We start from the raw sequence: 23,799 nt of genomic DNA, 5'->3' as shown, positions 1-23,799 counted from the left end.
GTAAGACACGAAACACAGAGCAAGTTACATTTCTATAGCGCCTTGAGCATGATGAACCATCACAATTTTTATTTGATTTGATTTATTATTGTCACATTTATTTGTATACAGTGAAAAGGATTGTTTCTTATGCGCCATACAAACAAAGCATACCGTTTGTAGAGAAGGAAAGGAGAGAGTGCAGAATATAGTGTTACAGTCATAGCTAGGATGTAGAGAAAGATCAACTTAATGCAAGGTAAGTCCATTCAAAAGTCTAATGGCAGCAGGGAAGAAGCTGTTCTTGAGTCGGTTGGTAGGTGACCTCAGACTTTTGTATCTTTTTCCTGGCGGAAGAAGGTGGAAGGGAGAATGTCCAGGGCACGTGGGGTCCTTGATTATGGTGGTTGCTTTGCCGAGGCAGCGGGAAGTATAGACAGAGTCAGTAGATCGGAGGCTGGTTTGCCTGATGGATTGGGCTTCATTCACAACACTTCGTAGTTTCTTGCGGCCTTGGGCAGAGCAGGAGCTATACCAAGCTGTGATACAACCAGAAAGAATGCTTTCTGTGGTGTAGCTGTAAAAGTTGGTGACAGTAGTAGTGCACATGCCAAATTTCCTTAGTCTTCTGAAAAAGTAGAGGTGTTTGTGGGCTTTCTTAACTATTGTGTCTTTATCAAAGGGTGGGATTTTCCAGCAGCCCTCACCCCAAATCCTATCAGGGCTCAACAGACCTTTCCACGGTTCCCCTCAAGCTGCCAGCTACGATTCCCATGGAGAAGGCGACAGGAAAATCCCAGTCAAAGAGTGACACCCAGCCTCACAGTAAATTACCCAAGACAGATGATCAGTCGCTTGGTCAAAGGAGAAAACCTTGAGGCGCTCTGAAAAAATAAACAAGAGAGGGAGGCGGGAAAAGGTTGAAGATAAAGATTCCAGGGCTTAGGGACCAGGTATGACCACAAAAGCAGCAATGTGCGAGAGACCAGAACTGGGGGAGCGCAGAGATCTTGGTGGGTTGTAGGCTGGAGGAGATTAGAGGGAGGGAGACACAAAGGAATTTGGGAACAAAGACGAGATTTTTAAAATCAGGGCCTTGTCGGATAGGTTATTGTTCAGTGAGCGTGAAGTGGGAGGGGTGCAGCATGAGACTTGGGGCAAACTAGATGATGGAGAGCAGAAGTTTTAATGAGCTTAACTTCGCAGAAGTTGGAAGACGGAAGGCTGGCCAGCAAAGGATTGGAATGATTATGCCTAGAAACAAGCTAATAAAAGTAACATAATGTGTGTTTATGCACTTTGTCATGTCAGCAAGGATCTCTGGAATAGTGTGACCTGTTTGAACGTCACAGATATTTCTGCATTGCTGCAGAAAAAATTCTTTTCTGGATCAGGAGTGGGTGAACTTAGAAAGTTGGAGAGGAGGAGGCCATTCAGCCCCTCGGGCCTGTTCTGCCATTCAGTGAGATCACGGCCGATCTGTGGCCAAACTCCATATACAAATCGTCGTTTTTGAGTATAGAAGTGGAGTATTGCTGAAAAAAGAAACAGGCTGTCGAAGCTTTTCATCTTGCACTCATCAGGATGACTCACAAGATTAAGGGTACGGCAATTTATACTACATGAGAAGAGAATGCTGATTGGTTGGCAAGTGCACTCTGATTGGTAAAGGGTTTACACTGGAGGATTACTGCCAAGCTTCTCTTCAAATTCAAACCAGGCAGGTCGACTCTGTGTGGCATCAGTCAGGTTCACAGTGCTTGAAACTACATAGGGCCTGGTCATTTGTGGACCAAAGGAACAGGTCCACGCATTGCACTTCTTCCAATTAAACAAAGCTTGGGAGACGTTCCCTGGTACATTCCCCACAACAATGCCTTGACCGGTAGAGGTTGGTTTATCATGCAGGTTGTCCTGATGAGTACATGACGTAAAACTTGGACAGGGCATCTGTTTTTTTTCCCAATAGTACTTCATGTACCCGCTCTTGGTGCCTTATCTCTTGATGTATTTGGACAACAGAAATCCATCAGTCAGATATAAAATTAACAATCCACCTCGCTTCAGTTGGCATTTGCAGTAGAGAGAGATGTACATTTCTAATCTCCATCTGTGTGTAGAGATGTTTCCCAGTTCCACTCCAGAAAGATTGATTATTCATCTTCAGGTGACGCCCACTGTTCCAAGACCCTGCGCCCAGGGGAAATAGTACAGGTACAAAAACATTGAGGAGATTCCTTCTAAACCGTGGAATTCTGGCAAAAGCTACTCCCTAGTCGGGTAGCACAGTGGTTAGCACTGCTGCCTCACTGGGTTCAATTCCCAGCTGGGTCACTGTCTACCTGCACATTCTCCCCGTGTCTGCATGGGTTTCCTCCGGTTTCCTCCCACGGTCCAAAGATGTGCGAGTTTAGGTGGATTGGCCACGCTAAATTACTCCTTAGTGTCACAAAGATGTGTAGGTTAAAGGAATTAGTACCTGGGGTTACATAGAATAGAATCATAGAATCCCTACAGTGCAGAAAGAGGCCATTCGGCCCATAGAGTTAGCACCGACCACAATCCCACCCAGCCCCTATCCCCATAACCCCTTGCATTTACCCTAGCTAGTCCTCCTGACACTAAGAGGCAATTTATCATAGCCAATCCACCTATCCCACACATCTTTGGACTGTGGGAGGAAACGGGAGCATCCGGAGGAAACCCGTGCAGACATGGGGGAGAGCATGCAAACTTCACACACACAGTGACCCAAGCCAGGTCCTGGCGCTGTGAGGCAGCAGTGCGCCGCTGTGCCGCCCTATGAGGATAAGGCTTGGGTAAGATGCTGTTTCGGAGAGTTGGTGTAGATGCAATGGGCCAAATGGCCACCTCCTGCTCTGTAGGGACTCTCTGATTCTGCAACTTCAACCTTGCATTGCAAGATTTACCAAAAGGAAATGGGGAGCGAATGTTTGAAGAGAGAGCCTGGCATCATTTTTGTTCAAATAACATATTAAATAAGCTCGTTATCTCGTGCAGAATGAGCAGAATAATTGTTTAACCAAGTGGGTTTTCAAGCGATGAGGCTCTTTACGTGTATTTTTAGGCTCTTGTATCATGTCGGATACCAATTATGGCCTCTTGCACGTTTACCCAATTTTAATCACCCCAGAGACAACAGCTGGGCCTTCAGATGCGTAGGCCCCAACCTCTGAGACTTCCTCTTCCTATTTTACGATGCTCCTTAAAGCCTATTTCTTTGACCACCTGTGATATCTCCTTCTGTGATTCAGTGTCAGATGGTTCGATAATGTACCTAAGAAGCACATTGATGTTTGACAAAGTTAAAGTGCCTTTTATTCATTGGATGTGGGCGTCACTTGGCTGGCTAGTATTTATTGCCTATCCCTAGTTGTCCAAGGGCAGTTGAGAGTCAACCACATTGCTGTGGCTCTGGAGTCACATGTAGGCCAGACTGGGTAAAGACGGCAGATTTCCTTCCCTAAAGGACATTAATGAACCAGATGGGTTTTTCTGACGATCAGCAATGGTTTCATGGCCATCAATAGATTCTTAATTGCAGATATTTTTAATTGCATTCAAATTCCACCGTCTGCCATGGCAGGATTTGAACCTGAATCCCCAGAACATTATCCGAGTTTCTGGATTAATAGCCTAGTGATAATACCACTAGGCCATCACCTCCCCTTGTATACAAATGCAAGTTGTTAGGGAGTGGGGACAGCTTGATCTTGGGTTTGGACATAGCTCGGCACAACATCGAGGGCTAAAGGGCCTGCACTGGGCTGTACTCTTCCACGTCTATGTCTGTTTTGTTGTTGAGCTTGGCTTGGAGGTGAGACTAAAGTTTGAGATTCAGGCTTAATGGGCTGGATTTTCCCCTGGGCATCAGGACCCTGAGGTCAGGGCAGACCAGGTTGCCGGTTCTTTATGGGTTGTTCTCTGTGGAGTGGTGGAGTTTGAGGGGAGACCTGATAGAAGTTTATAAAATGATAACAATCAGAACCTTTTCCCCAGAGTTGTAATGTCAGATACTAGAGGGTCACGCAGTTAAGGTGAGAGGAGGAAAGTTCAAAGAAAACATGATGGGCGGTTAGCACTGCTGTCTCACAGCTCCAGGAACCTGGGTCCGATTCCCGGTTTGGCTCACTGTCTGTGCAGAGATTGCACATTCTCCCCATGTCTGCGTGGGTTTCCTATGGATGCTCCAGTTTCCTCCCACAGTCCAAAGATGTGCGGCTTAGGTTGATTGGCCATGCTAAATTGCCCCTTAGTGTCCCGGGATGCGTGGGTTAGAGGGATTGGAGGGATAAATATGAGGGGTCACTGGGATAGTAGGATTGTTGTCGGTACAGACCCGATGGGCCTCCTCCTGCAGTGTAGGGATTCTATTTGTAAGTCTTTAACACAGAGAACGGTAGGTTTCTGGAATGTGCTGCCAGGGGTGATGGTGGGGGCAGACATGATAGGGGCATTTAAGGGGCTTTTAGATAAGCACGTGAATGTGCAAGGAGTAGAGGGATCTGGACCAAGGGCAGGCAGAAGGAATTGGTTTAATTTGACGTCATGCTCAGCACACCATTGTGGGCCGAAGGGCCTGTTCCTGTGCTGTACTCTTCCATGTTCAAGCCTGTGCTTGCCAGGAGCGAGGCTGGCCTGGCCGATTTCTTTTCCCTCTTAATTGGCTGACCAGTTGAAGAGGGTGGACAGGGTCACCTGACGATGCAAAGCCATTCAGAGGGCCAGCAGCTGTGGAGGTTCTGCAATTCCATGGAGAGGGGTGGGCAGCAGCAGGTGGTCAGGAAGGCGAATGGAATGCTGGCCTTCATAGCGAGGGGGATTGAATATAAAAGTAGGGAGGTCTTGCTGCAGCTGTATAGGGCATTGGTGAGGCCGCAGCTGGAGTACTGTGTGCAGTTTTGGTCGCCGCACTTACGCAAGGATGTTTTGGCCTTGGAGGGAATGCAGAGGAGGTTTACTAGGCTGATACCGGAGTTGAGGGGGTTGAGCTATGAGGAGAGGCTGAATAAACTAGGCTTGTACTCGTTAGAGTTTAGAAGAATGAGGGGAGATCTCATTGAGACGTATAAGATGATGAATGGGATGGATAGGATAGAGGTAGAGAGACTCTTCCCGCTCAGAAAGGACAGTAGGACCAGGGGGCACAGCCTCAAGATAAAGGGGGGGCGGTTTAGAATGGAGTTGAGGAGGAACTTCTTCACTCAAAGGGTGATGAATCTCTGGAATTCTCTGCCCGTTGAAGTGGTGGAGGCTGCCTCGCTAAATATTTTTAAGACGCGGGTTGATGGGTTTTTGATAAGAGAGGGGATTAAGGGTTATGGGGAGAAAGCGGGAAAGTGGAACTGAGCCACAACAGATCAGCCATGATCTTATTGAATGGCGGGGCAGGCTCGAAGGGCTAGATGGCCTACTCCCGCTCCTATTTCTTATGTTCTTATGAAACTGTAGGAGCTGCCTTGTGCACCCTCCCCGCTGCATCCCTGTGTTAGGGCAGTGTGCCTGTGAGGCTTGATAACCCCCCCAGGGCTGCCACAGGGACGCAATCTGCACAAAAGCTGGGGAAGGGAGGAGGAGTGGACATGAATAAATCAAACTCCCCTCAATAGGTGTGGGGCAGTAGGAAGAACGTTACGTTCCTGGACTTGTCATTAAGAAGATTGGATAAATGATGTAAAGAAGTGAGTTCAAATCCCTCCCAGAAAGCTGGGGAATTGAAACTCACTAAATTAAATAAATCTGAATTTTTATTTTTACTGCCGAGTAAAATTTCGTCAAGTTCACGAATGGCCTTTAAGGGAAGGAACTCTGCCATCCTTACCCGGCCTGGCCTACAATGTGGTCGACTCTTAGCTGCCCCACTGTAATGGGCAGATGGTCCTGCAGTGTAGAGGTGGCCAACACCGTGTGAATGGATTTAAGAATTTGCCATTTAGTATGATATTCGTGACTTGTACCAAACGTCCCATCACCCTGGAAGCAGCGTGAATGCATCGGCCACACTACATGTGTCTGTTTCACTTCTTAGTTACATGTGTTTACTCAACAGCATTGAGTTTAATGCTAATGTAAACATTTTTTAGAAACACATTTGCCCCTGAAATTCCTGTCCAAAGAGCATTGCTGTTCCATTCCACCAAAGACAGGCAATTGAGGGAGGATGAAACATAATGCAGACAGCCTCGATTCATATAGTGACATCTGACACTGAACAAACACAAGAAAGTATAACTGTCACCACTCACTCTCACTGTCTCTATAGAACTCCCTATTCCTCTAGCCTGCGTCCCCCTCTCGGCCTGCGCCCCCCTCTTGGCCTGCCTCTCCCTCTCGGCCTGCCTCATCCCTCCCTGCCAATCATGCCTTATCTTTGTCTCTTTCCCTCCCCCTCTCTCCCCTCCGCTCCCGCTCTCTGCCCACTCCAGTCCTCAGGACAGGGAGATAGTTCAATTCTTGACAGGCCAATGCCATTGGGGAGGGAGAGCAGGGGAGGGAGAGTGGGAGAGAGCAGGAGAGAGAGAGTGGGGGGGGGAGGGAGATGGGGAGAGAGAGTGAGAGAGAGGGGTTTGTTAAGTGGTGAGTGGGTGGATCGAGTTAAGATGCCCATCATCTCCGATCTATTCTGATTGAATGGTGGAACATACTTGAGGGGCTGAATGGCCTCTTCCTGCTCCAGCTGCCTGGAATGATTCCCTTTTTGCCCGCAACCTCCCACTTACACTTTCTCGTTACCTTGTCATCTCCTTCCTGTTCAACCCCTGCAGAGAGACCACAAATGGGCTGTGCTATCACAGATCAATTACAGTACAGAAGAGGCCATTCACCCCATTGTGCCTGTGCCAGCTCTCTAGAAGAGCAATTCACTGGGGTGCCAGATTTTACCCTTTCTCCGTGTGAAAATGTCTCTCCTCAATGGGTGCGATCTTACAAATGAGCGAAAAAAGATGGAAGAATTTTAGACTTCTTGAGGCGAGTTTAAAAATGCAATCCTACGACGCTGTCACTTTTTTTGGACAGAAACAGGATTGACTGGGGGGAACGGAGCCTAAATCCACCAGTGAAGCCAGCTGAAGTCTACTCGGGGCGCCGTTGCGCATGCGCCCCAATCTCCCAGTGAACTCTGGGAGAATTCCTGCCAGAGTAGTTTCTCCAGCAATTCCCACCTACTCTGTGCACCTACCCATTACGTTGCTGCGGACGGATTGTAAACCTCTGGATCTAAATGTCTTGCCACAGGAGTCGATTGTTCCGGTTTCCTCCCCCAGTCCAAAAGACATACTGGTTGGGTGCATTGGGCCGTGCTGAATTGTCCCCCAGTGTACCCGAACAGGCGCCGGAGTGTGGCGACTGGGGGGGTTTTCCCAGTAACTTCACCGCAGTGTGAATGTAAGCCTACTTGTGACACTAATAAATAATGATAGGCTTCGCACACTTTTATACAGCCGGTTCTGCAGCCCGTGTGAGGAAGTGTAAGCTGTGTATTTAACCATCTCCTTATGATCTGTTTTGCAGGTAACCTTGACAAACACATTCAGCTGGAAAATTTAGTTGCCCAGTTTTTGGGAGTGGAGGCAGCCATGACATTCGGAATGGGGTTCGCCACCAACTCAATGAACATCCCTGCTCTGGTTGGGAAGGTGAGTTGCTGGCCCCCACTGCTTTACCAACCAGATCAAATCTAATGATATGGCCTGTGTTTGCTGGGGTTTTGGAAGGATTAGAGACAATTTCACTGAAGTGTGCAGGATTCTCGGGGGGGGGGGGCTCGCCAGTGAAGAGACCGAGAGATTTGTTACCACTGCCCAGGGAATCTGAAACACGGAGGCGCTTGTCTCGGGCAAAGGGGCTGATCCGTTTGTGTGGATGTGAAAGATCCCGCAGCGGTATTCTGAGGGGGTCGAGGCTTACGGGAGACGGGCAGGAGAGTGGAGTTCAGGTCACAACGCGATCAGCCGTGATTTTTACCAGTGGGGGAAGAGTCAATGGGCCGATTGGCCTGCTCCTATTTCTTCTGATGCTATAAGCCGTAAGACGCGCTCAGAGAGCAAACCATTGGCGAAAGAAGCAGAAAGTAACAACTGTCCACCTCGTCATCACTTTCCACTTCACCGTTGCTGCCATGTTATCCAGCTGGATAAATTATCCAACATTCCGGACTGGATTCTCCTCCATTTAAATATTGGGAAGACTGAAGCCAGAGTTTTCAGTCCCTGCCCTGAACTCCCATTCCCTAGTTACTGACTCTAACCCTCTCCCTAGCAGTAGCCTGAGATTTAGCCAGTCTGTTCACAACCTTTGATCCCCAGATTAGTATGTAAATTCATGTCAGTTCCATCAGTGAGATTGCCAGTTGCCTCTGGACTTTGACTATTCACCTGACTGCCGCCTCATATTTTACCCACCGTAAAGTCCAGCTCGTCCAGAGCCCAGTTCTCCATCCCCTTCCTAACATCTACCACTGGCCCCTGTGTTTGACAACCCTACCTTAGTTCCCAGTTAACGAGGATACACTTGTTTTCAGATCCCTCCGTGGCCTTGCCCCCTTGCTATCTCTGTAGTCACCGTAGAAAGCATCCTTTCTGCTTGTATCACAGCTCAGGATGGCTCCTGCTCTGCCCAAGACCGCAAGAAACCACAAAGGGTTGTGAACATAACCCAGTCCTGTCCATTGACCTGGTCTACGCTTCCCGCTGCCTTGGAAAAGCAGCCAGCATAATCAAGGACCCCATGCACCTCAGACATTCTCTCTCCCACCTTCTTCTGTTGGGAAAAAGATACAAAAGTTTGAGGTTACGTACCAACCGACTCAGGAACAGCTTTTTCCCTGCTATCATCAGACTTTTGAATGGATTTACCTCGCATTAAATTGATCTTTCTCTACACCCGAGCTATAACTGTAACACTACATTCTGTCCCCTCTCCTTTCCTTCTCCCCTGTGTACTCTATGAATGGTATGCTCTGTCTGTATAGCATGTAAAAAAACAATAACGTTAAAGTCTATTTATTAGCTACAAGTAGCCTTATATTAATATTGCAATGAAGTTACTGTGAAAATCCCCTAGCTGCAACACTCCGACACCTGTTCGGGTACACCGAGGGAAAATTTAGCATGGCCAATGCACCTAACCAGCATGTCTTTCGGACTGTGGGAGCACCCGGAGGAAACCCATGTAGACACAGGGAGAATGTGCAGACTCCACACAGACAGTGACCCAAGTTGGGAATTGAACCTGGGTCCCTGGTGCTGTGAAGCAGCAGTGCTAACCACTGTGCCACCGTGCCATGCTGACTTTTCACTGTATCCCAATACGTGGAACAATGATAAATCAAATCTAATCGACCCTGCCACCCCTGAGATATCAGTGCTCTGCACACTTGGCCGTTTGAGCATCCCTGGCTTTTATCACTCACCATTGCCAGCCGTGTCTTCAGCTGCTGAGTCCCGTTCTCTGGACGCCTCTCCCAAGACCTCTCCACCTCGCTTTCCGCCTTTAATCGTTCCGTTAAACCAAACACGTTGGTCAAGCTTTTGGTCATCTGATCTAATACCGAGGTGTCATACTTTGTTTTATAACACTTATGAAGCACTATCTATTGATTCATTCATGGGCGCCGTTGGCTGGGCCAGAATTTATTGCCAGTCCCCTCATTGCCCTTAAGGGCAGTTGAGAGTTAACCACATTGCTGTGGCCCTGGAGTCACGTGTAGGCCAGACCAGGTAAGGACGGCAGATTTCCTTCCCTAAAGGACATTAATGAACTAGACGGATTTCTCCGACAATGGTTTCATGGTCGTCAGCAGATTCTTAATTCCAGATATTTTTTGTTGTATTTGAATTTCACCATTTGCCGTGGCGAGATTCGAATACGGTCCCTAGAACATTAGTTGAGTTTTTGGATTAATATTCCAGCGATAATACCACTAGGCCATCGCCTCCCCTGATACGTTTACAAATGCAAGACCCAGAGTATTAACCTGTGGTTCTATAATACTAGTTTAGTTTTTAATGCCACTGCCTTGGGACATTTCAATACATTAAAGGCACCATATGTTGACAGGATGATAACCTGTCCTCTAAGCTTCATTACATATACATTAACAATCTACTGGTCACCCTTTTATAGAAAGGATACTGTTAAACTAGAAAGGGTGCAGAAAAGATTTACTAGGATGCTACCAGGACTTGATGGTTTGAAGGCTGGTTTGCATGATGGACTGGGCTACATTCACAACCTTTTGTAGTTCCTTGCGATCTTGGGCAGAGCAGGAGCCATACCAAGCTGTGTTACAACCAGAAAGAATACTTTCGATGGTGTATCTGTTGGTGAGAGTCGTAGCTGACATGCCAAATTTTCTTAGTCTCTTCGCTATCGTGTCAGTGTGGGGGGAACCAGGACAGGTTGGTGATCTGGATTCCTAGAAACTTGAAGTTCTCAACCTTTTCTACTTCGCCCCCCCATTGATGTAGACAGGGGCATGTTCTCAAACTATGCTTCCTGAAGTCGATGACTATCTCTTTCATTTTGTTGACATTGAGGGAGAGATTATTGTCGCCGCACCAGTTCACCAGGTTCTTTATTGCAGTTGCTGCTTCGTGCTGAAGTGAGGCAGAGCATAAGCTACCAGGATATTTTATCCTCTCCGCTTCTCCCTTTCTCCAGGGCTGCCTGATTTTGAGTGATGAGCTGAACCACACATCTCTGGTCCTGGGCGCACGCTTGTCGGGAGCCACCATCCGCGTGTTCAAACATAACAGTGAGTCACGACGTTTCCCCGCTCTTGCACTACTTTCGATTTGATTTATTATTGTCGCATGTATTGGTATACAGTGAAAAGTATTGTTTTTTGCGTGCTGTACGGACAAAGCATACTATTCATAGAGAAGGAAAGGAGAGTGTGCAGAATGTAGTGTTACGGTCATAGCTAGGGTGTAGAGAAAGATCAACTTAATGCGAGGTAGGTCCATTCAAAAGTCTGATGGCAGCCGGGAAGAATCTATTCTTGAACCGGTTGCTACGTGAACTCAGACTTTTATATCTTTTTCCCAATGGAAGAAGGTGGAAGAGAGAATGCCCGGGGTAAGTGGGGTCCTTAATTATGCTGGCTGCTTTTCTGAGGCAGTGGGAAGTGTAGACGGAATCAATGGATGGGAGCCTGGTTTGCCTGATGGATTGGGCTACATTCACAACTCTTTGTAGATCCTTTCAGTCTGGGGCAGAGCAGGAGCCATACTAAGCTGTGAGACATCCGGAAAGGAAACTTTCTGTGGTGCATCTGTAAAAGTTTCTCCTTTCTAATCAGTAACTTTCTGCTTTAGCCATTCACCACCACGCAAAATTTTTTTTGCTTTTCCTCTGTTGGGATAGATCTCTCTTTTGTTGCGAAGAGTCCGCTATGTACCATCATTTTTGCCTTTATGTGATAATGTTGTGAAAATGCAATTTGATTTGATTTATTATTGTCACGTGTATTGGGATACAGTGAAAAGTATTGTTTCTTGCGTGCTGTACAGACAAAACATAACCCTTCATAGAGAAGGAAAGGAGAGAGTGCAGAATGTAGCGTTACAGTCATAGCTAGGGTGTAGAGAAAGATCAACTCAATATAAGATAGGTCCATTCAAAAGTCTGAAGGTAGCAAGAAAGAAACTGTTCTTGTCATTTGGTACACCATGTCACACTTTTGGGTATCTTACTTTTGAGGTTTAAAATTGTGGAGCTAGTTTGAAGGAGCTGATGAGGATGTAGTGAGGAGAGATGATAATGTAGGGAATTAATTAACCTTCGCACCGGTAGTTTAAGGGTTGATAACTTTTAAACATTGTTCCATTTCACCTGACCCTCAGTTTAGGTTTATGACTTTCGTTGAGCCATGGAATTCAGCCCATCATGCCAATTGATGTGTCTTTGGTTGAGTTGCTTTAACATTTCTGTATTCCCCTCCGCACTCCTGCGATTTTATCGAATTCTCTGAATGTTACTGTTGATCCCTCTGCCCTTTCAGGCAGCGCCTTCCAAATCTCCGACAACTCCCCCTGACGGATAAAGTTTTTCTTGGGATGAGGGACAGGTTAGGTGCATTGATCGTGCAAAATTCTCCATGGGTGTATCCGAACAGGCACTGGAGTGTGGCGAATAGAGGATTTTCACAATAACTTCATTGCACTGTTGGTGTAAGCCTACTTGTGACAAATAAAATAAGCAAAAAAGAAGTTAATCCGGGTCCCTGCATCACTAGCTCAGTGACATTAACACATTAACCAACCCATATTTTACACGATACAGTTCACATTTCTAGGGTCCAATACAACTGCCTTCCATTGTGATACATTCTTTAGTTCAATTTTTCCAAGACGTTCACCTTTTCCCTGCTTTCAGTCAGTTTTGACACGACAATTGTGGCAATAACATCAAAAATACGGCCAGTGGGATTAACCGGACTGCTCTTCAGAGGAATGGGATCAAACTCAATGGGCCAAATGGCCTCCCGCCAAGCTGTACTCCTTTAAGACTGACTAATCTTTACCAGTAGAACGTAATTGTTTTTTTTAATGGTTACCATGTCAGTTTTGAACACTAGTCGGTAATGCAAGGCCGTCACAATCCCGCTGGGTGATGTGGCATTTTTTTTTGTGTGATGTTGGTGTTTTTGTTGTTGTGGAGGCCACCTGGGGGTTTTTCAACTGGTGAATAGATTCAATGATTATATAACCAACTCAATGTTGCTCAGATCTGAGGATGAAAGTGCAGGGGGTGCCTGACTTTTGCACTTTTATAACTCTTAAAAGTTCATGATGTACTTTTCATTTGTTACTGCAAACAGGAATAGGCCATTCAGCCCCTTGAATCTAGCCCTCCATTCAACTTGATCATCTTCTACCTCAATGCCAACCAACACTATTCCCATATCTTGAGACATCTTTGAACATGAAGGGTGGAATTCTCTGACCACAATGATTTAAAAGCCAGAAATTCCCACCTGACTATCAATGGGATTTCACATTGTCCGCAATCCGCCCACTAAAATTCCCGTGGTGGGATAGGAGAATTCTGGTCTAAATTTAAGTTTGTTTATTAGTTTCACAAGTAGGCTGACATTAACACTGCATTGGAGTTACTGTGAAAATCCCCTCGTCGTCACACTCCACCACCTGTTCGGGTACACTGAGAGAAACTTTAGCATGGCCGAGGCACCCAGCCAGCACGTCGTTCGGACTGTTGGAGCACCCGGAGGAAACCCACGCAGATACGGGGAGAAAGTGCAAACTCTGCACAGACGGTGACCCAAGCTGGGAATCGAACCCAAGTCCCTGGCACTGTGAGGCAGCAGCACTGACCACACTGAGCCACCGTGACACGTAGGAGAATGAGGGGTGATCTTATTGAGGTGTATAAAATCATGAGGGACATCGATAGGATGAGCGCACAGAGTCTTTGTCCTGGGGGAGGTGAATTTAAAACTAGAGGGCGTCGGTTTTAGGTGAGAGGGGAAAGATTTAAAAGGGACCTGAAGGGCAACTTCGTCACACAGAGGATGGCGCACGTATGGAATGAGCTGCCAGTGAAAGTGGTTGAATCAGCTTCAACAGTAACAATGGAAAAAGCTTTTGGACAAGTACATGGACGGGAAAGGATTAGAGGGATATGGACCAAATGTGGGCAACTGTGACTAGTTTTGGTGGACAGCATGGACCAGTTGGGCCGAAGGGCCTGCTTCCATGCTATATTTCTCTGTGAGACTACCTCTGTTAAACATACTCAATGATTGAACCTCCACAGCCCTCTAGGGTAAAGAATGCAAAGTCTAGCCACTCACTGAGAGAAGTAATCCCTCCTTATCTGAGTCTTAAATGGGAATTGAACCCAGGCCCCTGATGCTGTGAAGCAGCAGTGCTAACCGCTGTGCCACCGTGCTGTACCCAAACACTTCATGTAGCTCCTCCAGTCCCTCCGAGATGTCTCCACTGTTTCTGACTTAGATGTGTCAGCGTCACAGGCTGACTTCCACGTCCTGCCGTGGTTCATGTGGTTAGCACTGGCTAAACCAGACGTGACCCGCTGGCAATGAACAATTTATAAATGGAAATAAACTAGAAGTGGGTCTCACTGATTAATTCTGGCCTCTTGAGAACCCTGGGCTTTTAATTGCTCCGCCATTGGTGAAGTGCCTTCAGCTGCTGAGGCTGTAAACTCTGGAATTTCCTCCCTATACCTCTCTGCCCCTCTTTTATAGTCAGGGAGCCATACAGTGTAGAAAAGGCCCATCGAGTCTGCACCGACAATAACTACCGCTAAAAGCGTGCTAATCCCATTTTTCAGCACTTGTCCCATACCCTTGAATGTTGTGTTTCAAGTGCTCATCCAAATATTTTTTAAAGATTGTAAGGTTTCCACCTTCGCAGGGAGTTCATTCCAGACTCTCACCACCCTCTGAGTGATTTTTTTTTTTCTCAAGCCCCCTCTGAATCTCCCACCCCTCACTCTCAAACTGTGCTCCCTCGTGATTGATCCCTCAGCCAAGGGGAACAGCTGCTCCCCACTCATCCCGTCTGCTCACCCTGTCTTTATAGTGGGATTATCACTAGACTGTTAATCCAAAAATGTTCTGGAGACCTGGGTTCGAATCCCCCCACAGCAGATGGTGGAATTTGAATTCAATAAAATAAAATTCTGGAGTTAAGAATCTACTGATGACCATGAAACCATTGTCAGAAAATCCCATCCTGGAAACGAATGTTCTTTAGGGAAGGAAATCTGCCGTCCTTATCTGGTCTGACCTACATGTGACTCCAGACCCACAGCAATGTGGTTGACTCTCAATTGCTCTCCAAGGGCAACTAGGGATGGGCAATAAATGCTGGTCTGTAGAAAAGACCTATTGTCCCATGAATGAATTAAAAAAAACAGCCTGGTCAACCGCCATCAGAGGAAATGGCAAAAGAAGCAAAGATGATGGGAGGGGAATTGTTTTTTTTAAAACATGGCAAGTGGTTAAGATCTGAGATATGCTGCCTGACAGCATTGTGGAGGTTTAATCATGGCTTGCGAAAGAAAGTTGGGTAATTATCTCGAGAGAGAAAGCTGGCAGGGCTACGGAGAAAGGGCGGAGGGACAATCTGTCAAGGAGCCAAAACCAACACACAGCCTGACTGGTTCCAACGCAAGGGGAGGAGGCCAATCTGTGACCCCCTCCCTCCCCCCCACCCCAGCTTAACTCTCAGGCCTAGTGTCATTCCTTGCTTTGTATCTTCTTCTGTATTTCCTCTTTACAATAGAGAACAGAACCATGCAGAGTGTTCCAAGTGTGAGCTCACTAAAGTGTTACACATGTTTAAAACAACAAGATTTTCACTGATTATTTGATTATCCTTTGGGCAGTTCAGTTGTATCTGTTATGCTCCCCCCCCCCCCCCCCCACCCCCCTACTCGTTTTCAGCGAGATTCCTCCTCCTAGACAGAGAAAAGGCCTAAAGATTTGACGTTGGAAATTGTGACTGAAAGGTTATGTGCAGACTTGGATATCGGAATGTCCCGTGATTTCACTCATTCCTTTATACCTCTAAAAGTTGATAGACCAGTTTTTCTGTTGGCTGGCGTGTGCCCGTGGATTTTACTAAAATTCATTCGCGGTTTGGGTAAGTCGCTGGCAAGGTCAGCCTGTTCCATCCATCCCAACGTTGCCCTCGGGAAGATGACGGTGAGCCATCACCTTGATCTGCTGCAGTCCGTGAGGAAGTCCCCCCCATGATGCGCCAATATTTTTGACATCACACGATTTGCAGTGTGACTTGGGATCAGTGCAGCACCGTTCCACGCTCACAGCAGTGAGTTAAGGCATCATTCTTGATTTCTGCGTACAGTTAATATCTGACCCTGGGTGAAAGCCAAGTTCTTAGTCTGTAGGTAGTGAGAGTTGAGTCCGAACAACGTGCACGTCCACCTCAACCCCTTCAAAGTCAGTCGGGGCAAGAGAAGGCCGTTCGGCCCTTCAAGCTTGCTCCACCATTCATTATGATCACGGCTGATTATCCAATTCAGAATCCCACCTGGGCCGTCACCGGGAATCCGTCTCCGTCAAACTGAAGACCCCCCCCCCGATGGCAAAGCACTGCCATCGGCAAAATGCCAGCAGCTTCGTAAAATGACCCTTGAGGTGGCATGGTAGCACCACTGCCTCACAGCGCCAGGGAACCCGGGGGTTTGATTCTGGTCTTGGGTGGAGTCTGCATGTTCTCCCAGTGTCTGCCAGGCGAACATGCAGACTCCCGGGTTTTCTCCGGGTTTCCTCCCACAGCCCAAAGATGTGCGGGTTAGGCGGATTGGCCTTGATAAATTGCCCCTTAGCGTCAAGGGACTAGCTGGAGTAAATAAGCTGGCTAAGGGCCTGGGTGGGATTGTTGTTGGTGCAGACTCAATGGGCCGAATGGTCACCTTCTGCACTGTAGGGATTCTAGGATTACACAATCTAGGATTGTATCTTCTGGAATTTAGAAAGTTAAGGGGTGATTTAATCAGTATTCAAAACGTGAGCAGGAACAGATAGGGTGGATTGGGAGAAACTAGTCCAATGTGTTGGGGAATTAGGATGAGAGGACTGAGTCTAAGAATTAGATCCAAAAATCTCTCAGGAGTGAGGTGGAGAAACACTAACTCACCCTGAAGCTGTGCCCCCTCATGAGTGACCCCTCAGCCAAAGAGAACAGCTGCTCCCTACTCACCCTGTACCTACCCCTCAGAATCTTGTACGCCTCAATCCCGTCCCCCCTCGGCCTTCTCAGCTCTAGAGAAAACAATCCAAGCCTGTGTAGTCTCTCCTTATAGTTATGATTCATTGATTGACGGGGCCTTTAAGCTTGCAACAGGCTGCCCAATCCCTAAATGGGGAATGGAGGGGCACCCCCAGTCGACCTCACTGCCCACTACTCCAAAAACATCTCCCCAAACTGGCCAGATGGCATGGGGGAACTATCCCAACAAAAAAAAAGCGTGGCATGGACAAGTTGGGCCGAAGGGCTGTTTCCATGCAGTAAACCTAAGTTCTAGGACTAGAGAGCACAGCCTCAGGATGAAGGGGGGGCGGTTTAGAACGGAGTTGAGGAAGAACTTCTTCACTCAAAGGGTGGTGAATCTCTGGAATTCTCTGCCCGTTGAAGTGGTGGAGGCTACCTCGCTAAATATTTTTAAGACGCGGGTTGATGGGTTTTTGATAAGCGAGGGGATTAAGGGTTATGGGGAGGGGGCGGGAATGTGGAACTGAGACACGACAGATCAGCCATGATCTTATTGAATGGCGGGGCAGGCTCGAGGGGCCAGATGGCCTACTCCTGCTCCTATTTCTTATGTTCTTATGTAACCTCTATAATTCTGTGATTTCCCACCCCTGCCCCCCCACTCCATTACTATTTTACTGGCCCTACCTCCCAGCCCCCCTCCTCTGGGGTGGAAGCGTGTAAACTGTCTAACATGTTGGGTAGCTCCAGAACTTTCTATCTGGATCACAGTTCAGACAGGTGCACTTTGTTCCCACTGTTTCTCAGTTTCTGACAGCAAGTCAGTATTTGTTTGCCTCTGACTTGACGCCGGGATATGTTGTTTTTCCGGATGTGGGGCCCTCTCCCAACAGAAAATAGGGAATGACATGGAGGGAACGTGTAATACGCTGCTTTGGCACTGGCTGTTACCGTCTAAAATGACATTATGAACATTATAATGATGTAAACTGTTGGAGCCTGTCGCTGTCACTCAGCCACTGCTTGATGCATCAAGAATAGTCCAAAGATGTGCAGGTTAGGCTGATTGACCATGCTAAAATTGCTCCTTAGTGCCCTGAGATGCATAGGTTAGAGGGGTTAGTGGGTAAAATATGTAGGGAAATTAGGGTAGGGCCTGGGTGGGATTGTGGTCAGTGCAGATCCGATGGGCCGAATGGCCTCTTTTTGCACTGTGGGGTTGCTATGATGTCTATGAATATTTGGACTGAAAAAGATCCTTCAGCTTGGAGGTTGTGAAAATGAGACGGAAAATTCTGGAAACGCCCCGCAGGCCAGGATTCGCCATTTCAGGACTCACTGCAATTGTGTTCCCGATGGTGGGGGAGGCCAGAACCAGGATTTCTCATAGGGTTAGAGATGAGGAGAAATTTCCTTACCCAGAGGGTGGTAAATATCTGGCATTCACCACCAGAGGAAGTAGTTGAGGTCAAAACATTGTGTGGTAAGGTCACACTTGGAATACTGTGTACAGTTCTGGTCACCCGATTTATAGAAAGGATATTATTAAACTAGAAAGAGTGCAGAAAAGATTTACTAGGATACTACGGGGACTTGATGGTTTGAGTTATAAGGAGAGGCTGGATAGACTGGGACTTTTTTCCCTGGAGTGTAGGAGGCTTAAGAATGATCTTATAGAAGCCTATAAAATATAGATCAGCTAGGTAGTCAACGTCTTTTCCCAAAAGTAGGGGACTCTAAAATGAAAGAGCATAGGTTTAAGGTGAGAAGGGAGAGATACAGAAGGGTCCAGGGGGGCAATTTTTTCACATAGAGGGCGGTGAGTGTCTGGAACAAGCTGCCAGAGGCAATAATAGAGGTGGGTACAATTTTGTCTTTTAAAAAGCATTTAGACAGTTACATGGGTAAGATGGGTATAGAGGGATATGGGCCAAACACATGCAATTGGGACTAGTGGTTAAGAGAAAAGGGCAGCATGGACAAGTTGGGACGAAGGGCCTGTTTCCATGCTGTAAACCTCCGTGACTCTATACAGCTCTTGGGCTAAAGGGATCAAGGGATATGGGGGGAAGGCGAGATCAGGATATTGAATTTGATGATCAGCCATGATCAAAATGAATGGCAGAGTAGGCTCGAAGGGCCGAATGGCCCATTCCTACTTCTATTTCATATGTTCCTAATTGTATAGGAGCAAGATCCAGGGGGAAGTTTTTCACTCAGAGGGTGGTGAGTGAGTGGAATCGGCTGCTGTCGGTGGCGGTAGAGGCAAACTCGTTGGGGTCTTTTAAGAGACTTCTGGATGAGTACATGGGATTTAATGGGATTGAGGGCTATGGATAGGCCTGGTGGGTATGGATATGATCGGTGCAACTTGTGGGCCGAAGGGCCTGTTTGTGCTGTAGTGTTCTGTGTTCTATGTAAGCTCCATTTTGCTTGTGTGTCCTGCTTTCCTGGGAGAGAGTGAAGGAAATTTTTAACCTTGGTGACTGAGAGCCTCACCCACTGTTTACAGCCCAAGTCACTTCCTTTGACGGAGGTCCACCATATTAACTGCCAGTCGGCACCTTAGGGTGACCAATTCCCGGCTTGGGTCACTGTCTGTGCAGAGTCTGCACGTTCTCCCTGTGTCTGCGTGGGTTTCCTCCGGGGGCTCCGGTTTCCTCCCACAGTCCAAAGACGTGCGGGTTTGGGTGCATTGGCCGTGCTAAATTCTCTGTGTACCCAAACAGGCGCCGGAGTGTGGCGACTAGGGGATTTTTACAGTAACTCCATTACAGTGTTAATGTAAGTCTACCTGTGACACTAATAAATAAACTTTATAAGGGAAAGGGTGTTCAACATTAGATCAGGTCTTTGTGAGCCAGACAGTAGTAGCTCACACAAACAGATAATCGATGTGAGTTAGTATTCCTGCCAACTAAATAGTTGACGCCCATTCCTGGTATGTTGCTTATATGAAAGCTCCTTGTCTCAGCACATTTTAGGTTGGAAAGGCGGGGGTGACTGAGATCTAAGGCGTGTCGACTCAAACACTGTTCAGGGTGGTGTCCTCGACAAGGCTGAAGAAAGGACCTACCCCACCTCCCAATCCTGAGAGGGAGAGCTGCCAAGACTGGTTAGAGCGTTGCCTTTCTCTCCGGGTTTACCTGAATACCAACTCACAGCGAGGCCTGCACTTGCCTTGCCCCCCCGGTTCATTTGAGTGTTGTAACACTGCCTGAGCCATTCCCAGGTCGAGCTGGTTCCACCACATTCCTCTCCCCACACACACACACTGATAGGCATCCTGGAGTTCTGCAATCCTGCCCCATCACATGTCTAAAGAGGAACAGATCTTTCACCCGTGGTTCCCTGCAGACTCTCCCCTCGCCGTCACCCAGGCAGGATTCCATCTGGGTAAACAGGGTTTCTTTCCTTTCCTGGAGTGGGGGTGGGGGCCTTCAGCCCTTCAATCCAGTTTCATAAACTGGAGCAAATGGACCGGGGGGGGCGCGGGGAAAAAGGTTTATTTATTAGTCACAAGTAAGGCTTACGTTAACACTGCAATGAAGTTACTGTGAAATTCCCCTAGTCTCCACACTCCGGCGCCTGTGCAGGCCAGTGCACCCTACCCAGCACGTGTTTCAGACTGGGAGGAAACCGGAGCAACCAGAGGAAACCCACGCAGACACGGGGAGAACGTGCAAACTGCACGCAGACAGTGACCCGAGCCGGGAATTGAACGCAGGTCCCTGGCGCTGTGAGACCGCAGCGCTGACCACTGTGCCACCCATCGGGGTGTTGAGAGCTGCTGCCTGCAGGTGACAGAATGAGGCTGGGTTCCATTTCCTAACAGCACCCCCCCCCCACACCCCCACACCCCCGCTGTGCCTCAGTCTGCACCATTTCTGTTTCTTGAGAAGAAAATTACTTCTGCTTTTCTGTTCCGAGGTGACAGCTGCCAGCGGGAGAGGAACCTGACTCTGGCCGAGTGTGACAGAGGTCAGGGACTATCAGTGCACAGGATGGGTGCGTCCCGGGGTGAGCGTGCAGCTTTCCTGAAGGTGCAGTGACAATGGGGCTTTGTGTGAAGAGGCTGTTTGTCAACACTGAGTGAAATCATTTCAGATTGGAGCCACCACTTCCTGTTTTTCAAAAGGTGGCTGCTGATTGCGGTTCTGTTTCTTTTTTTGTCATTCACACCTGGTCAAGACCCATCTTTTTACCTTCACCGACCTCCCCCTTGTTGTCTGCCCCCACTCCCACTCCCACCCCCCCTCCCCCACATCCTCCTCCCCCTACCCCCCCCCCCCTGCTCCCCCATACCTCCCTTCCCCTCCCAGCTCCCCCGCCCCGCGTGCGTTCTTATCCCACTCCCCCCACAGCCTCTTCCCTCCCCCACATCCTCCTCCTCCTCCCCCGCCACATCCTCCTTCGCCCCTCTCGTCGTCATCCTCCTCCTTCACCTCCCTTCCCCTCCCAGCTCCCCCGCCCCACGTGCGTTCTTATCCCACTCCCCCCACAGCCTCTTCCCTTCCCCACATCCTCCTTCCTCCCCCCACATCCTCCTTCTCCACCCCACCCCCCCCCTTGTGTTATTATCCTGCTCTCCTTTCCCCTCCCCCACGCCCCCTTCCCCTCCCAGCTCCCCCACCCCGTGTGTGTTCTTTCTTCCTTCCCCCCACTCCCCCCCTCACAACACCACCGCGTTCCTTGTGTTCTTCTCCCCTCACCCCACATCCTCCTCCCCCACCCTACGCCCCCTTGTGTTCTAATTCTGATCCCTATTTCCCCTTTCCCCACATCCTCCTTCCTTCACGTTCCCCCACCCCGCCTTGTGTTCTCCCCCATCCCCACTCCTCCTCCGTTGCGTTCTTCCTTCCCCTCCCTCCCCCACCCTGCCTCGGAATGTATTTCAAACCTATCGTGCCTCTAGCTCTCTCTCTCTCTCTCTCCCCCGGGTCATCAGCCCGAAACCTTGACCTGAGTTTCCTCGGTGAGGATCAAGTCCCACCGCCATCACCGAGAGTGGGAGCCGGGCGCGGAGACCGCCGTACCAGGGCTGGTGGGACTCCACAGCCCCACACACAGGCGATGCTTAAGAGTTGACCGTCGCCTCTCGAGGCAGAAGGCCGCGACCGATTCTTTCCGATTACCGGGGTGATTGCAGGTGGTTTCGATGATGGGGCTGAACTCCGTCTCGGGGTCTGATCTGACACCAAGGTCTAGTCCTGGTTTGATCAGCTGTCCCGAGGAGGCAAAAGGCTGGTGTTGGTGGCACTATGTTGCTGAGTGAGTGTGGGCACCTCAGTCTCTGTTCTTTTTAGCAACAAGAATGATTTTCAGACATTGGGCTCCAAGCTTTCAATCCAAGACCCAAGGCGAGAGAGGAAAGCAGACCCTCGCATTGCACCCATGTTACAATAAGAATTCACTCCATAAATCTCCCCATCTCTTTAAGAAGCTAATTAAAGTCTCTGAGGCTAGAGATCCAGCCTCACTCCTGACTCACTCCCTGACTCCTCAAAGCCTGTCCACCATCGACAAGGCACAAGTCAGGAGTGTGTTGGAATACTTTCCACTTGCCTGGATGATGAGCGCAGCTCCGACAACACTCAAGAAGCTCAACACACTTGGAGTATTGTGCTCAGTTTTGGTCACCTTCTTTGAGGAAGGATGTGGTTGCACTGGAGGTGGTTCAGAAGAGGTTCACGCGATTGATTCCAGGTTTGAAGAGGCTGTCGTATGAGGAGCAGTTGAGGAGCTTGGGCTTGTACTCGCTGGAGTACAAAAGAATGAGGGGGGATTTGATTGCTGTATATAAAATTGATAAATTTAATGTTAACCAAATGTCCCCTCTTCTAGAACAGTTTCGGACAAGAGGTCATATTTGTAGAGTAAGGGGGGGAGGTTCAAGACAGAGATAAGGAGAAGCTATTTCTCACAGAGGGTTGTGAATCTATGGAACTCACTGCCCCAGAATCAAGAAAGAGATGGGTAAATAATTGACCAAAAGCAGGATAAAGGGCGATTGGGAATAAAGCAGGGAAATAGAGTTAGGATGAGATGGAGATCAGACATAATCATATGGGGGCAGCACAGTGGTTAGCACTGCTGCCTCACAGCGCTAGGGACCCGGGTTCGATTCCCGGCTTGGGTCACTGTCTGTGTGGAGTCTGCATGTTCTCCCCGTGTATGCGTGGTTTTTTTCCAGGTGCTCCGGTTTCCTCCCACAGTCTGAAAGACGTGCTAGTTAGTTGCATTGGCCGTGCTAAATTCTCCCTCAATGTACCCGAACAGGCGCTGGAGTGTGGCAACTAGGAGATTTTCACAGTAACTTAATGTAAACCTTACTTGTGACTAATACTAAACTTTACTTTAGTAGGATAAATAGGTGGGGTTAGGGGGTTTGGGCCTGGGTGGGATTGTTGTCAGTGCAGGCTCGATGGCCCGAATGGCCTCCTCCTGCAGTGCAGGGATTCTATGATTCTACTCTGTTATTCAGAATGGCAGAGCAGTCTTAAGGGGCTGAATCACTTAGTGTTGCTCCTAATTCCTATGTTCCCATGACACCATCCAGGACAAAGCAGCACCCTCATTCTTCAAGAGGTTGTAGATCTCAAATCGGCCTCTTTAGTCAACAAAGGTCTGACCACAGAGACCGAGTTTTCCCCCATGATCTTCACCTATCGAGAACGTGACACGTGAATGTAACTATTCTTCTTAAAAACACGCACACGCACACACACACGTGCTGTAGACCTCTCTGAGCAAGCTGGATCAGTTCCTGTGTTGTCTATTCTCTCAGATCTACAGAGCCTGGAGAAGTTGCTGCGAGACGCTGTGGTCAGTGGGCAGCCTCGAACGCACAGACCCTGGAAGAAAATCCTCATTCTGGTGGAGGGCATTTACAGGTACGTCTGTTTCAGCCTTGCTGCTTCCAATCTCTGTCGCCCCTTCCAGCCTCCCAATTCTTCAAGGTAGTTGCACTCCTCTAATTCTAGCCCCTTTGGGTGGCACAGTGGTTAACACAGCTGCCTCACAGCGCCACGGATCTGGGTTCAATTCCAGGCTCAGGCCATGGTGGGTG

General features: G+C 48.3%; 1 protein-coding gene across 1 annotated transcript in view; it reads left to right on the top strand.

Annotated features, from left to right (window-relative positions):
- Positions 1–23,799, top strand: part of sptlc3 (serine palmitoyltransferase, long chain base subunit 3) — a 79,484-nt gene that overhangs the window by 42,413 nt on the left and 13,272 nt on the right. Inside the window, exons 5-7 of the mRNA XM_080199721.1 lie at positions 7,513–7,637; positions 10,663–10,756; positions 23,518–23,623. Coding sequence (XP_080055847.1) covers positions 7,513–7,637; positions 10,663–10,756; positions 23,518–23,623 — 325 coding nt within the window. The remainder of the gene's footprint in view (positions 1–7,512; positions 7,638–10,662; positions 10,757–23,517; positions 23,624–23,799) is intronic.

The sequence above is a fragment of the Carcharhinus amblyrhynchos genome, chromosome 12 (genome assembly GCF_965287045.1).
Source record: "Carcharhinus amblyrhynchos chromosome 12, sCarAmb.v2.hapA, whole genome shotgun sequence".
In the NCBI taxonomy this organism is placed as follows: Eukaryota; Metazoa; Chordata; class Chondrichthyes; order Carcharhiniformes; family Carcharhinidae; genus Carcharhinus; species Carcharhinus amblyrhynchos.
This window is presented reverse-complemented; position numbering and strand designations above follow the sequence as displayed.